Here is an 18352-nt window from a genome sequence, read left to right on the forward strand (position 1 = left end):
TACATGTAACAATGTAGATAAATCCCCAGAACACCATGTCGAGCAAAAGAAACCAGACTCAAAACGTTACACACTGCAGAAGTCTGTTCTTATAAGAGAAAGCAAAGCTAAACCGTGGTGTTAGAAAATTTATCTGAGTTAAGGAAGGATTGAGTGGCAAGGGACATAAGGGAACTTTCTGGGGGAGGTGGCTGTTGGAAATGTTCTTTATCTAGGTTTGTGTGGTATTATTACGCAGATGTACATAGCTATTAAAATCCAAAGAACCAAATGCTTAGAATCTGTGTATTTAATTGTATGTAAATTAGTCTAATAAAAATCAGCTTCCAAGTTTTTAAAATAATAAACCTAAAAAAATTTTTTAAAGCACAAGTAAAGGTTCCCCACATCCCTAATTCTGACTTTCTCCCTCTTATCTCTGCCCACCAGTCAACTCTTTGCAGGGTGTTCAGTATACCATGAGAAGAAAGCAAATGAAAACACAGATTATTCTTACTGAAAAACAAAAGCCTTTCTCTCCAGGAGCTAAGAGGAAGGACACCAAAGAGAAAAATCTAAAAAAAAAGAGTCTAGTTTTCCTCCCCAAAATGCTGTCATTGTGAGCCTGAGGATGTCTATGCTTAGAAGCATCCCTCTGGTCTGGGACCACAGATGGCATTTGTGATTCAGTGAACAACATGCATTACAAGGGGCTCCTTGTGAACAACAAAGACCTTGCTCATTTGTCTATTACCAAAACATCTGGCATATCCATTTATGGAGAAAAACAGGTGTACACAAAATTCTAAAGGAGAAAAATATGTTCCTTGATAGTCTAAAGGAAATACTCCCAGAGCTGGCTCAAATTGGACTTGTAGCATAAAGTTAGAAGAGAAAAAAATTCACCTGGGGCCGAATGTGAGGCTAACTTGACTTCTAAGCTGTCTCATTTAAACTACCTGTTTAAGGACAAAGCCAGGCTATCCCTATTTTCTTTACCTGAAACTTCAGAGACATGTCCAAGTGAGAATGGGATGGCTTTCCTTGGGTATGTATTACTTTGTACCAAAACAGCTACCGATCACAGTTCATATTAAGGGCTCAATCACGCAGCCTTGTGCTGGTATACGGAACCAGCACTGTCCTCCAGAAATATGTGAGTCACAGATCTAATTTTAAATTTCTAGTAGCTACATTTAAAAAGTTTTTTGAAAGTGGAATTTTAATAATTTCATCCAATAGATCCAAACTATTATTTCAGCATATAATCATAAATACTACTGAAATAGTTTACTTCTTTTGTATTAAATCTTCAAAATTTGGTGTGTATTTCACACACATCTCAATTTGGACCAGCCCCATGACAAGTGTCCAGTAGCAGCATGTGGCTGCTCTATTGGATGGTGGGTACTGAAGAGTGAGTAGGAGTTTTCTTCATGCACGTTAAGCAGGGAATGAAATGTTTATGGTCACCGGAAGTTCAGTGAGCACGGGAGATCCTGGTTGACATAATGGAGAGAAATATCAGTTAGAAAGAGAGACGGGATGGTGCTATAGGACATTTACCCGCAGTCACGGAGGTGATGACTTTACAAGGATTTAAGTTTTGTTTCTCCTACTTCCTATGGAAGGACCTGGACCCAGAGGATAGTCGTACCTTCTACAACACAAGTTCTCTAGGCCGGCGATTCTCAACAGGCAATCCGTAGCCTCTGTGGTCCCCGAAATCTTTTCAGTGGATCTGTGAGATCAAAGCTACTTTTATAGTAACACTAAGATGATTTGTCTTTTCACTTGTGTTGACATTTGCATTATTGTCGCAAAAGTAATGGTAGATAAAGTTGTTGGCCCCTTAGCACGAATTAACGTGAGGGTGCCTGACTGTCATTGTTTCTGTTATTAGGTGCCACTTGGTCAATTTTAACTCGTTACGACCCCATGTGACAGAGCAGAACTGCCACAGAGGGATTTCTAGGCTGTAAACTTTACAGGAGCAGATCACCAGGTCTTTCTCCTAAGGAGCTGCTGGGTGGGTTCAAACAGCCAATCTTTCGGTTAGCAGCCAAGCACTTAACCATTGCACTGCCAGGGCTCCTTCCTAACTATATCAAAAAAAAAAAACAAACCCAAACCAAACGTGTTGCCGTCAAGTCTATTCCGACTCATAGCAACCCCACAGGACAGAGGAGAACTGCCCCATACGGTTTCCAAGAAGTGGCTGCTGGATTTGAACTGCTGACTTTTTGGGTAGCACCCTAGCTCTTAACCACTGTGCCACCAGGGAGGACTCCTCCTAACTATAAAACCCAAAAAACCAAACCCAGTGCTGTCAAGTCAATTCCGACTCATAGCGACCCTACAGGACAGAGTAGAACTGCCCCATAGTTTCCAAGGAGCGCCTGGCGGATTTGAACTGCCGACCCTTTGGTTAGCAGCCATAGCACTTAACCACTCCTAACTATAAAAAAAAAAAAAAAAAAGCCAAACCCAAAACCAAACCCACTGCCATACAGCAGTAGTCATTAAATTCTTCAATACCTTGTAATCACAGTAAAAACAAAAACAAAATAAAAAAAAGCCAGTTTCACTTTAAGGATGTCCTTGATAAAGCAGTAAAAATTACTAATTTTATCAACTCTTGACCACTGAATATATACCTTTTTTAATATTGTGTGTACTTCTGCTGCCTATCAAAGTATGATGGTTATATTGAAGAAAACCACTCGTGTGACTGAGTTGTGACCTAAACTTGCCACTTTTTTTAAAGAACGCTACTTATTATTTTTTTTCTGGGTACTTATACTTAAAAGAATGGCTGACAGACAAACTGGTAATTTCAGAGTTGGGTATGTGACAGATATTTTCTCTAAAATGAACAAAAGTAGTCATCACATCAAGGAAAACGATGACAAAATAATAAAATTCAAGCTTTCAAGTGACAATTAGAGATTTGGCACATTTGTATCTATTACTGTGAGTTTTACCGAATTGCCAATACTTAAAGACTTTTCTAATGAGATCAATAGTGATACTAATGAAAGGCATGTTTTGGTATTACATAATGAAACGTGTCAATGTTTGGAAGATCTGCATAACTGAGTGAATCGGTATTTTCCAGATGACCAACGCACGCTTTAGTAAAAGCTCCATTTGAAGGGAAACACAGACCAATTAATTTAAATGTAACAGAGGACAAAAAACTCACTAACGTGGTTTCAGATACCACATTGCAACTAAACTTTAAGAAACTATTACTTGTCAAGTTTGGGTGTAGTATCAAAGAAGAATATCTAGAATTATCTAAAAAGACTAATACTGAAATATTCCTTCCTTTTCCAACTCCTTGTCTGTGTGAAGCTACATTTTTGTCATATACTTTCAGCCAAGATGGCGTATCTTAACAGCACTCAAGGAGCAGATACTGGGCTGCAGCGCTGTCCACTGAGGCAGACATTAAAGGATTTGCAAAACATGTAAAACAATGCTGCTCCTCTTACTAATTTTTTTGGAGAAAAATACATATTTTTCATTAAAAATTTATATTAACATGCAATGTTTTATTATTGTTATTTTGTATCGACTAATATTTTGAAAGTTTCCCAATATCTAATGTGATAAATATCAATAGGTAAAACCCACATAACTTGAAACTCTTCAGGATCCTCAGTGATTTTTCAGAGTATAAAGGGGGTCCTGTGATCAAAGAGTTTGAGAACTGCTACCCTAGGCCAAAGCTAGTTTGAATTATTTCCATGTTCTGGTCAAGAGCATACAGTAATATAAATTTCATACGGGTAATTCCCTTGAAGTAACATTTCTCTTTAGAACGCTTAACAATGAAAATGAGACCACAAGAATGCTGTGTGGTCCACTCTGAATAAGCCTGTGAGTTGGCTGGGATGACTTTTACAAAAGGTGAGCGACACCACCTTGTTGCAATGTAAGTATAAAGAAAGGGGTTGACAGAAGGTGGGCTTACCATAAAGGCAGCCAATGTGCTGAGGAAGGAGCCTGGGGGTCATTTGTTAACCATCCTCTACCCTCGCCTCCCAACATTTAACACTGCACACACAATGTGAGATTCTTCTGGACAGTAGGATTTTGTGAAAGACCTCATCCACTCATAGTACTCTCCTGACAGAATATGGCAGACATTGACAGGCCTATCATAGGTCCCAAGGCATATTTGCTTGGAGTTACAAATCCATGCTATAATTCAAAGACATGCAGTTCTACTCAGTCCATACAATTGCTATGAGTCAGAATCGACTAGATGACAATGCATTTGGTTTTGGTCTTTGGTAGAATTATAGAGGTAGAACTTACTTCTCTGGCTGGGATATGTAAGAGTAGCCATGGGAATAGACCACACTGAAAAAACAATAATTACACCAGTGACCTTGGCTTCCCTATGGTTCTCCCACCTCTCTGGTGGTCCTTTATTAGTCCCTCCCTCACTACCCCTTGAGTTCTCTCCCAGTCTTACTCACTCCGTACATCACACACTCCATGAGGCTGGAGGACTCCCAGCATCAGCCTTACACCAACCTGTGTTTCTGCCCATCTACTAGAGGATGCCATCTCGATGTCCCAATGGTATCCAATTTAAATGCCCCCAAAGCCTCCCCCTGCCATAGTTCCTATCAATTAGCATGACTACCAACCACCATGCTGGATGGACAGCCTCTAGTCCTCCTCCTCCCTCATCCCCTACAATAGTTACCAAAAAAGTTGATAACTAAATGAATGGATCCTATATTTCTACTTCATAAACAGTTTCCAAAAATCCATACACATAACCAGCAACATGATCATCATTCAAGCCTTTATCATCTCCCACATGGAATATTATAACATCACCCTAGCTTGTTTTCCTACCTCCAATCTATACCAGCCCCACGAGGCTTCAAGTCTCCATAATGCCTGTTACTGCTCTAATATACAAACCTGATCTCTACTTAAAAGTCTTCGATAAGTTCCCGTTTCCTATAGGATCAACACAAACTCTTTCATGAGGGCCATGAGGCCCTTTATGATCTGGCCTGACCTCTATTAGCATATTTGCTACATTTTGAATAATGCTAGATCATCTGCCCTTTTGATTATAAGCTCTTTAAAGGCAGAAATGTCTCATTCGCTTCCTTATCTCCAGAACTTAATCCAATGACCAATATATAATAAATATTTTGCTCATTCAGTGACTGCTTTAGCAAAGCTCTTGTTTAGATGTTGAAAGACAATCCCTCCATACCACTTCTGCTATATTCAGAGCTGAGCTTGAAGTAAGAAGGGTGCCTTCAAAGAAGTCGAGTGACAAAGATGAGGAAAAATGAAAAATTAGCTGTGATTTTACTGCAAAGGAAAGTCCACTTTTCAATATATGATGGATCCTATGAAGTAAGGAGACTATTCTTAAAGTAAACATGCCTTATATTATACACACAAGGTTATCATCACCACAGGCTCTATATGTATTCCAAAAAGACTGTCACTATTAAAAACATATTACGGGTTGTTTTCAGAACCATACAGTCTACCAACAGTTAAGAAAGTTCAGGGTCATTTGTTTACAAGCACAGTTTCTCAATGACCCAAACTGTGTTTCCCAGCTTGACCGTCCACATTATTAACTGATTTGATTCAGAGTGCGTTAAGGACAAAAATTTGACATCACGCAGCAAATTCCTAAGAACGCATGGAAATTCAATTACAACTCCGGATGTCTAATTCCACAGGAAGGCTTCCAAGAAAGTATGAAGCAGTACACCTTGCCTATAATAGATAGTCATCCAAACTGACGGTTTTGAAAAGGGTGCCGCTGACCTGGATGAATAAGCTTTAGCATTTTTTTAAGCCGTAAAAACTATTTCCTATGTGCACTGCTGTTTCTGTTGGGTGTTGCGAGTCAATCCCAACTCGTAGTGACGCCATGTGACAGAGGAGAACTGGCCCATAGAATTTTCTAGACTGAAATCTTTATGGCAGTAGATCACCAGGTTTTTTCTCCTGCAGAATTTAGTGGGTTCGAACCTCTGACCTTTCGGTTAGCAGCTGAGCTCTTAATCATTGCACCACCAATGTGCACTATATTATGTGCACTATAGGTCTGTATATTAAAGTAAATCTATCATTAATCTACACCCAGGGAGACTTGGGTATTTACACGTGTTGATTCTGTGTGAATGCATGTATATGCTAACATTATACGTAGCGAGGTTAGTCTGAATGGCTGAAGACACAGACACAATCAAAATGGAAAACCGACTCCTGGTTAGGATGAGCCCTTACCATGATGCTCTTGTACATGTTGCCATTGTTGTCTTCGATACTGATTCGGATTATGCAGGTGTCTTCATTCTGTTGGTTGTAAACAGGAGGCAGCACTGTCGAGGTAATGGACGTCACCGAGACGGAGCGCTTGTGGGTTTTAGAGTTGTTGTTGCAGGACGGAGGAGAGGAGAGGGGGTTGACTAAGGACGACATCCCTGAGGAAGTTGTGTCCATGGAATGGATGGAGGAACATGATGAGGAGGATTCGGAGAGCTGGAAAAGTAAACACCCCAGGAGAAACCACAACTATTAGAACCTTGACCAAAAGAGTACGATACCGTTTTCAAAGTAGAGGTAGATGTTGAGACAGATAAGCTCCAGTTATTTCCTCCACAGCTGCCCACGGCACAGAGGCATTGTGTCCCTGGCGTATGTACATCCTATATCAGATGCATTTCAGTGGCTCAGTCCTTGACTTAATCATCACTCTTCATCTGTGTGAGGCATTTCCCTAGTTTTTAGCTGCTTTTAAGGGAGTGAACCAGTAGGTGGCAGCAGATACCAGAAACCAGAGGCCACAGAGGCTCCAGAGGGAAGTCAGTTGTTAACAAGGCTGGAGGCAAGCCTGTACCATTAGTTTATGGAGGTCCACTGACTCTAGCTGGGATACTACTTAACATGCCCACCAAGATGATTCCCATCCTGACTCCAGTTTAAAACCAGATTTTGTAGTAAGAGAGAAATGTCTATATTTTTAGAAGTTCCTAAAATAAGCACCACAGATTATATAGCTCAGCATAGAATGCTAGGACTGGAAAGGCCCTTGGAGATCACCTAGCCCTGCTCCTTTTCTATTGTTGAGGAACCCGAGGCATAGAGAGAATAAGCAGGGCTCTAAGTTGACACAGCCGGTCAGCGACAACACCAGGACTAGCACCCAAGCTCCCTAACTCGCAGTGCCATGGCCACAGTCTGCTGTTGATGACTACCTGGTCAATTAACATAATATACCAATACGTCAGTGATATTTAGCACTGTGAGGTTTGTAATAAGCTTTCATGTATCTTACCTCCTTTCGGTCTGACACCATCTTGGGAACAAAAGGCAGAGCATTACAAATATGAGGAGAATGAGGTTCAAAGAAATAAAGTGACTTGCCCAGGGGAACACAGCCTGTGATCAGCTTAGTCACTTTCTATATTTACTGCTAGAACCAACAACGCAACTTCACGTTGTTTATCAAGGACCGTTAAGGCATGAGGTGCTACAGTTAACTTGCTTTTCTGATTAACTACATGTTCAGCGCACATGCATTACCAGCTACCAAGGAAATAAGACGTCTAAAACTCACTACTATACAACAAAAAGACAATAATCCAATTAAAAAATGGACAAAGGATACAAACAGACACTTCACCAAAGAAGTCATTCGGGCGGCTAACAGACACAATAGGAAACGTGATCACTAGTCATTAGAGAAATGCAAATCATAACTACAATGAGATAACATTCCACCCTGACGTTACTGGCACAAATGAATCAAAAAACCAGGAAATAACAAACGTTGGAGAGGCTGCAGGGAGATCAGAACTCTTACGCACTGCTGGTGGGAATGCAAAATGGTGCAACCATTTTGGAAAAAAAAGCTACAGACAGTAACTTCCACATGATCCAGCAATCCCACTTGTAGGAATAGATCCTAGAAAAATAAAACTCACTAGTAGGTGTCCCAAAAAAAATCATTAAAATAAATAACTTTAACTATCAGTTCTTATTGTAGAAAATTATGAATGATTTTTTGGGGTTAGGTTAAATCATACCACATTCATCCCATGAAATATCCTGAAAGCAACCTTAAAAATAAATAACATTAATTTCTTTTGTACCTGTCAGACTTCCCATGGAAACAGAGGACAGAAGCTTAGCTTCCTGATTATCCAAGTCCTCCAAGTAAAACGGAGTTTATTTTATTTCCCGTGGACTTCTTTTTCCTATGGCCTAACTGTATCATTAAATTCCAGTGCATGATCTGTTTAATTAAAAAGTCAGCTAACTGATGTGACAGAATTCCAACTGTGATTCCATCACAATATGGCTTTGGTTACTTTCTGAAACATCTGTGTGTGTGTGTGTGTGTGTGTGTGTTGTGAATCAAATTACCAGTTCATATTGGAGACCTAACTGATGAAAGGTTATTTTAGTGCCCTCAAGTGTAGCCTGTGGGAAAGGAAGGGTGAACATCTGTAGGGCTGCTGGGGAGGAAGGTCGGTCACAAGACCTCAGAGTAGGAAGGGAGGTCATCCAGGTCAAGCTATGTGTTGGACAGGAGGTTAGGGGTGGAACACAGGGCCTTTCTAGTTAATATCCAGGGATTCTGCGGTCCAGGCATAACTACTCAATTTTAAACCTATAAATATTCACGACTCTGAGAACAATTCACCCAAAGGATAAAAAACTATGACTTGTGCAAGAAATTAAGAGAGCCAGTGTAATGAAGGATGAGACAATAAGGTTAGAGGGAGGGGTACGCAGACCACACCTCAAGAGGCTTCTGCATAGTTCTAAATGGGATGATCTGATCTATGCGCACATCTGCTGCACCACCAGAGAGAGTGACCGTGAGTCACTCTCCTGCACAGGCAGGGAGAAACCCCACAAAGATGTGGGCAATCCCTCCGTGGTCTCTTTCAGGTAACGCCCATCATCAAAGATAGGGCCTATGAGCATAAGGGCCTGTCAAATGTGAACAATGAGATCGTCACTGCAGATTCTGACAAATTCACGGCTACATGTCAAGCCATGGGGAATGGTTGCACCCCAGCTTGGGAAGCAGGTCTTTTGAGACAACGGGCAGTCGGTTGTGGTCTGCAGAGCTTTTCCCTCAACATCTGGAGCGCTGAGCATGTGCCCCCAGAATTTCAAAGCAGAAAAGAGAGAAAACCAATTGGGGCACAGTTTTCGTCATCACAGTCTGCTGAGTCCTGAGTCTGAGGCCCTTCCTGGATTGGCTACTTTGTGACAAAGTCTTTTGAGGGCTCCCAAATTGATGTTGCTACTTACAATGCCACCGTGTGAAACAATTCACACATCCCTTTGCAGAGAGTTAGATATAAACAAAATGAAGGAACTGTACACCAAATCTCTACCTCATTGGCTAGGGAGCCAGAAGTGACTATGGAAAGCATGGCTGACCAAAAACTCTCTGAAATGGTACGAATTCTAGTCATGTCAAAGTTGACCCCTGATCCAAGTCTCTTCACCAACAGCAGATTGCAGCAGATGTGGATAGAAGATTAAGACCAGTCTTTTTTTTTTAGTTACGTAGCCATGGAACATGAAAACTCTCTGTGGGACTTCTTTTATCACCTCTCATCACTTTTTTTTCCCACATATGATAGACTGTATTGCTGTTTTTTTATTGCTGTTACTAATTCCTCACCCCTCCCTGAATCCACGCCACTGAATTTTGGAGTGGTTTTTTAATGTAACATTATTGTAGTAAAAGCCTGCCTAAGATAAGGTAAGACACCAAGAAACTAACACACCTCCATCTCTGGCATTTTGCTCCTTGTAAGGAAATCCCACATCTCCTAACCACACTATAACTCATGCAGAGATCAAAATCTTTCAGTTGCCTTTAGATGTGGTTATGGAATAATATTCCAAAGGCCAGACAAATAAAGCAACTTGCTCGCTTCCTTCAGGTTTATCTCTATAAGGAACACGTGCTGGACTGAACTCTGCTTTCGACACTTCTTAAAAACACAATTTTGAAAATACTGTGGAGAGGTAATTCTGAAAACAGGCATTCCTTGAGTGACACACCCTGTGTCAGGTGCCTACACTAGGAATTCTGGAAAGATGTGAAGTATATACCTTTTTGGGGGGCTCATCAGGTGTGTCCATGGGAGTGATAGAGCCCTCCTCAGCCTCTGAGTGGTTCGACTCGCAGGATGACACGCTGACGGAGTCCATGCTTTCACCAGAGCTGCCGCTGGCAGTGGACTTGGGCTGCTCTTTGGTGGGAGTGCTATTGGTGATGATGTCTGAGCCCAGAAACAGTCTACAGAAAACAGAATGCCAGGCGTTTGGGCTGTTACTAATCTGGAATCCATGATGAATCAAATATTTTTGTGTTGATTAAGCCCTTGATGTTTTTTTCAATTTTGTGTGCCTTGTCATTATTATTTTAGGAAGACATTTGGTATAAAGTTCCTAAAAAATCTTTGTAAACAGCATGTCCTAATAGGTTATTTCCAACCTCAAAGAACACACAGTTTGCTTAGCTGAAAGAGGGAATGTATTAACCTGAGGTCTTTTTAGGTCAATGGTTCTCCAGCTTTTACCAGTCTATGGACCACTTTGGCAGGATCAAAACACCATCACCCCACCCGTATCACTTCCCACCTAACACAAACTTCACGAGGCGGAAGAAAGCTGGCACTGCTTTGAACAGAAAGTTAAGGAGGAAGACTTCTGTTTCCAACAATCTTGTGAACTATAATAAACTGAACTGTTCCACTATAAAACAACTAGGTAAGGAATATTAAAAACTCCTTTTAATGTTGAGTTTGCAAGTTAGTAAGGGAAATCCCTACAAGCCATGAAAGGAAAAGGGAACTGAAAACCAGAAGCTTGTGAGCTGATTCTGCAGCTGCTCTGGTTGGGGAGTGGGAGGTGCCAGTCTTAGTGAACTAGGGACATGGGTTTTAACACGTACACAGGGACCAAAGGCTACTGCTCATGAAGGGTAGGCAACTGGACCTGAAGCCCCTTATACAGAGCCAGGGCCCTCAAAGGGCTGTACCTTAACACAGAGATGGGCAAGAAAAGTGGCACAGGAAGACAACAGGAAAGTTTGTCTTGACCTGGCCTTGGGTGGAGGAAAAATCTCTTCTCTAAAATCATGTGTGACCTTGGCCTGTGCCTCCATCAGATTTGAGGTTTGAATGTATACTACCTATGTAGTCTAGGAGCTCTCAGGTCAGTGATATCCGTGGGACACCTAGAATTTAAAAAAAGGAGGGGAGGGTGAAGCTCTCTGGAGGGACAGGCCTTCAACTGAGGCTGCAGAGAATTCCTTGATAAAGATGAGCTCATAGTACAAAATTATAAAACACACACAGGGAAATATTCCACCCAAAGGGAGGGTCAACAGACCTAACAAACAGCAGGGTTAGACTTCTGAGAACTTCAGACATAAGAACTATCAGAAAGAAACTAATAACTTGTTCATTTAATCGACAAATATTTGAGTGCCTACCATGGGCCACGTTATAAAATAAGTGTGGTTAAAAATATTAAAGGCATAAGAAAAGAAACTGAAAACAAGGGTTAAAAGCAAGATAGTCTGAAAAAAGAACAGGAAGATAATTTGAAAAGATATAATTCAGAGATGAAAAATAAAATGATTGAAGTTAAAAAACTCAGTAGAAGAGATTAAATAACTGTCAAAGAGAAAAACTATGAGCTGGAAGATAGATCTGAAGAGAATCCTCAGGGATCAGCAACAAAAGATTAAGAGAGAGAAAATAGGAGAGGTTAAAAGACGTGGAGAATGGAATAAGAAAGTCCTGCATTTGTGTAAGAGAAGTTCTAGAAGAAGACGACTGAGAGAACAGAACAGGGACCACAGCTGAAGAGACGGTGGCTCAGAGGATTCCAGAACTGATAATCTCCATGAATACTCAAATTCACGAACCACATCCTGTGTAGGAAAAATAAAACTAACCTTCTACTTAAACTACAGGTTGGTATATCAAAGACAAAAGAAGTTCTTAGAAGCATTGGGGCATGGGTCTAATACAAACAAAGTAACAATAATTAAACAGATATAAGACATCTCAAGGAAACCCTGCTGGCCTAGTGGTTAAGTGCTACAGCTGCTAACCAAGAGGTCAGCACTTCAAATCCGCCAGGCGCTCCTTGGAAACTCTATGGGGCAGTTCTACTCTGTCCTATAGGGTCGCTATGAGTCGGAATTGACTCGACAGCAGTGGGTTAAGACATCTCAAAAGTAACAATAAATTCAGAATAAAATCTGCAAAGTGCTGAGTGAAGATAACAGTCATTCCTGAATTCTAGTATAATATTCTAACATAATATAATAAAATTTTAATATAATTCCAAGAATGAGGGCAAAATAAAGGCTTTCTGAGACAGGAACTGAGAGGGTTTACCATAATCAGACACATACTGGAAGAAGTTATAAAAGGAGAGAAGGAGTAAGATGCATGAAAGACATGCAAAGAAACTGGTAAATGGGGCTAAATCCAAACAGGCACTGACTGTAAAAAATAACAGTAATGGTAAAAAAAAAAAAAAAAGGATGTGCTTGATTTTTATTAAATATTTTAGAAATTATAAGCTTAAAAATGTGCCTCATCTCCACCCTCCAGCCCCATTTTCCATGTCCCTTCCTTTCAGGGGAAGAGCTAAACTCTGATTGCAATTCACAGAAGAAAAAAATGCTACTGTCTTGCTGTTCCATGAATTACAAGAAAAGCCCTGGAAGGCTGCTAACTAGTAGTCTTCAGCCCATTACCAGAGTATCTCTTGCTTAGAGTTAAATTGTTCAAATACTAAAGGCTCTTCCATTACTACAATTCAATGAGACCATCCCCTCTTTGAAAAGGTTAATCCTGGCTCAACACTAGGTATCTTTTCCCCTAAGGCTCCAAAGTTTTCTCCATCCTCTCTGGATAATGGATCATTAAATGTGAGGAGAGCAAAAATATATCTTCCAGATTAATAAAAATGCTACGAGGATCATAAAATCTTTTGAAAAGGAAATGGTAATATAAACACCCCTGTATGTATAAGAAATAAGATGGGGAGACACGTGACTTGTTTTCAGAATGTACTGTCAAACTCAACAACAGACACCAAGGGTTAAACTCAAACATCTCTGCAAAATTTCACCATATAGAAGTGAGTATGCACTGGCCACCACCTGAGGACAGGCATAAAAGAAAGAGGGTAAAGGTAGTGGCACTTGGGATTAGGTCTACTTGCACTGAGATTTTTTTCCTCTTAAGTACCTCTGGCTCCTATAAATGAAAATAGCCACTGCCGTCCAGTCGATTCCAACTCATAGCAACCAGCAGGTCCTAAATTCCCAATGCTTTACGATGCCTCAGTTAGTAGGGAAGATCACCAGGACGTCCCACATTCCTGGACTCACCTATCAGGGAGTCTGATTCCCTAGGAACATGTTGATATTATCTGCTGACAAGGCTTGGTCAGATGCCTTGGGTTATCTCAAGAGAGTTCATTCTCCTCCATTTTGCAGAGATAAAAAGATAGCAAGATAACATGGAAAATACCCCAGAGAGGTGAAAAGAGTTATAAATCTATTGTTCAGGAAGGTCAGGGCAGACATCTGAGCAAAGAGAGAGGTTTGCCAAGACATCAGGATTTCCTTCAAAACGCTTTCTACAAAATCACGTTCCAACCCAATCCTCAAATGCCTCATATGACCTGCTATCAGGTTAGCAGCCTGAGCAGCTTCTGATTCAGGAGATCACGCCAGGCGCGCCCTACAAGGGCCTTTATATATTACATTGGGAATATGGCAACATCCAAGGTCATGTGCCATACCCGGCTCTGTGGCGCAGTGCGGCTCACTGAGGTAGGTGAAGAGAGAGTGCTGGGAAGTATCAAATACCCATACCAACACTCTGAATTCTGAGCAAGAAAAAAAAGTCTAAAAAATATAATAACAGAAAATTATTTCCTCATAAAAAATAGTGGTTGTTTTTCTGGCACCCACTGAGAACTAGACACTGTTTGAAAAGCTTTACAAGGCCACTTAGTCCTCAGGACAACCCGCTGAGGTGACATTATTAAACTCATCTCACAAATGACAAAACAGAAGGTCCTGGCCCACCATGCTTTGAAAAAGCTGTGCAATACTCCCTAATCAGTGCTCTGGCTCATCCCTAGCCAAGGAAAATTATGTCACACAAAAGATCAGACACAGGTGCAAGTCTTCAAAAGAGAGGCCAAGCAAATGCATTAAGCAAATTATAATCCTTGTTTCCTTGAACTAGTCTCCTTAGCCTTCATTAGATTCATTACTCTAATGTCCGTAAGAGCCTAAAGTCTAAAAGATTAACTTCGTGACAGAGATTGCTGTAGTTACTAACCGCTGTCAAGTCAGCTCTGACTCATAGTGGACCTATGAACAACAGAACAAAACACTGCCTGGCCCCATGCCATCCTCACAATCTTTGCTATGCTTGAGCCCACTGTTGCAGCCACCATGTCAATCCATCTCATTGAAGGTCTTCCTCTTTTTCACTGACCCTCTACTTTATCAAGCATGATGTCCTTCTCTAGAAACTGATCCCTCTTGATATCAGGTCCAAAGTATGTGAGACCAAGTCTCACCATCCTTGCTTCTAATGAGCATTCTGGCTGTACTTCTTCCAAGACAGACTTGTTCATTCTTCTTGTAGTCAGTCCACTATATATGCAATACTCTTTACCAATACCATAATTCAAAGGCACCAATTCTTCTTTGGTCTTCCTTATTCATTGCCCAGCTTTCGCATGCATATGAGGTGACTGAAAAAATCATGGCTTGGGTCAGGCACACATTAGTCCTCAAAGTGACATCTTAGTTTTTTTAGCACTTTAAAGAGGTCTTTTGCAGATTTGCTCAATGTAATGTATTTGATTTCTTACTGCTGCTTCCATGGGCATCAATTATGGATACAAGTAAAATGAAATCTTTGAAAACTTCAACATCTTCTCCACTTATGGTAATGTTGCTTATTGGTTCAGCTGGGAGGATTTTTGTTTTCTGTATGTTGAGGTGTAATCCATACTGAAGGTTGTAGTCTTTGATCTTCATCAATAAATGCTGAAAGTCCTCTTCCCTTTCAACAAGCAAGGTTACATCATCTATCGCAGGTTGTTAATGAATCTTCCTCCAGTCCTGATGCCTCGTTCTTCATATAGTCTGGCTTCTCAGATTACTTGCTCAGCATACATACTGAATAAGTATGGTGAAAGAGTACAACCCTGACACACACCTTTCCTTATTTTAAACCACGCAGCATCCCTTTGTTCTGTTCGAATGACTGCCTCTTGGTTTATGTACAGGTTCCACATGAGTACAATTAAGTATTCTGGAATTCCTATTCTTTGCAATGTTATCTGTAATTTGTTATGATCCTAAACAGTCGAATGGCTTTGCATACTCAACGAAATACATGTAAACATCTTTCTGGTATTCTCTTTCAGCCAAGATCCATCTGACATCAGCAATGATATCCCTCGTTCCATGTCTTCTTCTGAATCCAGCTTGAATTTCTGGCAGTTCCCTGTTGATGTACTGCTGCAATCGGTTTTGAATGATCTTCAGCAAAATTTTACTTGCGTGTCATATTAATGGAGACCCTGGTGGCAGAGTGGTTAAGGGCTATGGCTGCTAACCAAAACATCAGCAGTTCAAATCCACCAGGTGCTCCTTGGAAACTCTATAGGGCAGCTCTACTCTGTCCTGTAGGGTCGCTGTGAATCGGAATCAACTCAGTAGCAACGGGTTTGGTTTGGTCATATTAATGATATTGTTCAATCATACCACATTCTGTTGGATCACTTTTCTTTGCATAGGCATAAATATGTATCTCTTCCAGTCGGTAGGCCAGGCAGCTGTTTTCCAAATTTCCTGGCATAGACAAGTGAGCACTTCCAGTGTTGCATCCGTTTGTTGAAACATCTCAATTGGTATTCCATCAATTCCTGGAGTCTTATTTTTCACCAATGCCTTCAGTGCAGCTTGGACCTCTTCCTTCAGTACCATTGGTTCTTGATCATTTACTACCTCTTGAAATGTGTGAATGTCAACTGATTCTGTTTGGTAGTGACTCTGCATATTCCTTCCATCTTTTTTTGATACTTCCTGCATCATTCAGTATTTTTCCTATAGAATCCTTCAATACTGCAACATGAAGGTTGAATTTTTTTCTTCAGGGGACTTTAGCCAGTGGCCTGCCATACTGCCTGCTGATCTTGGGATCTGTCAGCTTTCACAGCCTGTGAGCCCACGGCCTGCTGTCTGACTTGCTGATCTTGGGTTTGTCAGTACCTGCAGCTACGTGAGTCAGGAGAAACCTCCAGCCTGATGCCTGACCCAGACTTACAGCCTCTACAACTGCATAAGCCATTTCCTTGAGATAAATCTCTCTCTCTCTCTCCTTTCCTTCTATCTTTCCATACATGTATGTGTATATATACATACATACATGCTTCACTGGTTTTGCTTCTCTAGAGAACCTAGCCTAAAACATTTGGGGGTGACAGAGATTAGACTCTTTGAAGTTCTTCTACATAAATAGCTATAATTAAGACACAGGGTTTAATTAGACTACGAGTCTTTCTATTCCTTGCTTCCCCTTTACCTTTTCTGCCTTCTTCCTCTCCCTCTGCTTCTCCCCTCTTCTACTTATTGCTTCCCATCCCATTCTGCCTTTCCTTCTGTTCTTCCTACATAAAGTATTTCTTTCAAGAGGTAGTATGGTAGCGAATATAAACTTGGCTCCAAAGCCAAATCTTGGGTTTGAATCCAGATCCTTCAATTACTACCCTATTATTTAACCTGTCTGTGCCTCTCTTCTTGGCCTATAAAATGGGTTTAAGAGTAGGGCCTATCTCTTAGGTTATTTTGAGGACTGAATGAGAAATGCATGGATTGTTCTTAGAACAGTCCTGGCACATGGCTCAAATTATTCATTTGAACAATATTTATTAATCATCTACTATGCATCTGGCCTCATTCCAGGATCTGGGGATTTAGCAGTGAACAAAAAACAGGCACAGATTCCTGCCTTCATATAGTTCAAATGCTAGATGATAAACAGATACATACAATAGACAGTATGTCAAATGAAGGTAAAAGCTATGGAGAAATTCAGAGCAGGAAAGGGTGAGAGAGAGTACCAGGGGCAGGTAAGGTGGGCAAGTTATAGTATAAAATAGTGTGGTCAGGGATGGTTCCCTGAGACGGTGACATTTTAGCAAAGATCTGAAGGAAGTGAGGGAGTGAGCCATGTGGCTATCTGGGGAGAAGAAATAGCAAATAAACATGCCCAGCATGTTCAGGGAGGTCCAGGTGGCTACAGCAGAAGAGTGAGCAGGCAAAGATGAGGACAGACAGGTACCGGGGGGTAGAGGGAGAGGGCAGACAGAGACAGATATGGCGGAGGGCGATGCTGTAGATTCTGAAAGGCCTTGTGCTCCTTTGTAAGGACTTTGGATTTTACTCAAAGGGAGACAGATATTTTGATGTTAGCTATGGAGGCCCTCTCATATGCCAGACATTGAGCTGGGGATACAGCCATGAGCAAAATGGACAAGGTTCCTGCTCTGTTATGGACTGAATTGTGTCCCCCCAAAATGTGTGTCAACTTGGCTAGTCCATGATTCCCAATACTGTGTGGTTGTCCACCATTTTGTGATCTGATGTGATCATCCTATGGGCTGTAAATCCTAACCTCTATGATGTTAATGAGGCAGGATTAGAGTAAGTTATGTTAATGAGGCAGGACTAAAGCTATAGGATTAGGTTATATCATGTATCAACATCTTTTGAGATAAAAAAGAGAGAATCAAGCAGAGAGGAAGGGGACCTCATTACCACCAAGCAAGAAGAGCCAGGAGCGGAGCATGTCCTTGGGACCAAGGGTCCCTATGCTGAGAAATTCCTAGACCAGAGGAAGACTGATGACAAGGACCTTCCCCCAGAGCCAGCAGTGAGAGAAAGCCTTCCCCTGGAGCTGGTGCCTCCTAAACTGTGAGAGAATGTATCTCCTTTTGTTGAAGCCATCCACTTGTGGTATTTCTGTTATAGCAGCACGAGGCAACTAACACACGTTCTCAGGTGGCTTACACTCCACTGGAAGAAACAGTCAATATGATTGGGAGTTACTGGCGTAGATGGCAACATTAGAAAGGGTGATGTCTTAGGAGGTAACATTTTTGTCATTATAGGAGCTAGCCATGGAGAAAGAACATTCTAGCCCATGGGAACAGCAAGTGCAAGGGCTCTGAAGCAGAAACAAGCTTGGTGTGCTTGAAGGATGGCTAGAAGGCCAGT

At 41.2% G+C, this 18352-nt stretch overlaps 1 protein-coding gene across 2 annotated transcripts in view; it reads right to left on the minus strand.

Annotated features, from left to right (window-relative positions):
- RGL1 (ral guanine nucleotide dissociation stimulator like 1) overlaps positions 1–18352 on the minus strand; it is a 209696-nt gene that overhangs the window by 5147 nt on the left and 186197 nt on the right. For both annotated transcript variants that reach the window (XM_023549193.2, XM_010590951.3), the window contains exons 15-16: positions 10126–10312; positions 6268–6522 (exon numbers count right to left, since the gene is read on the minus strand). In XM_023549193.2, the coding sequence (XP_023404961.1) occupies positions 6268–6522; positions 10126–10312 (442 nt within the window). The remainder of the gene's footprint in view (positions 1–6267; positions 6523–10125; positions 10313–18352) is intronic.

This window comes from Loxodonta africana, chromosome 25 (assembly GCF_030014295.1).
Source record: "Loxodonta africana isolate mLoxAfr1 chromosome 25, mLoxAfr1.hap2, whole genome shotgun sequence".
Classification (NCBI taxonomy): Eukaryota; Metazoa; Chordata; class Mammalia; order Proboscidea; family Elephantidae; genus Loxodonta; species Loxodonta africana.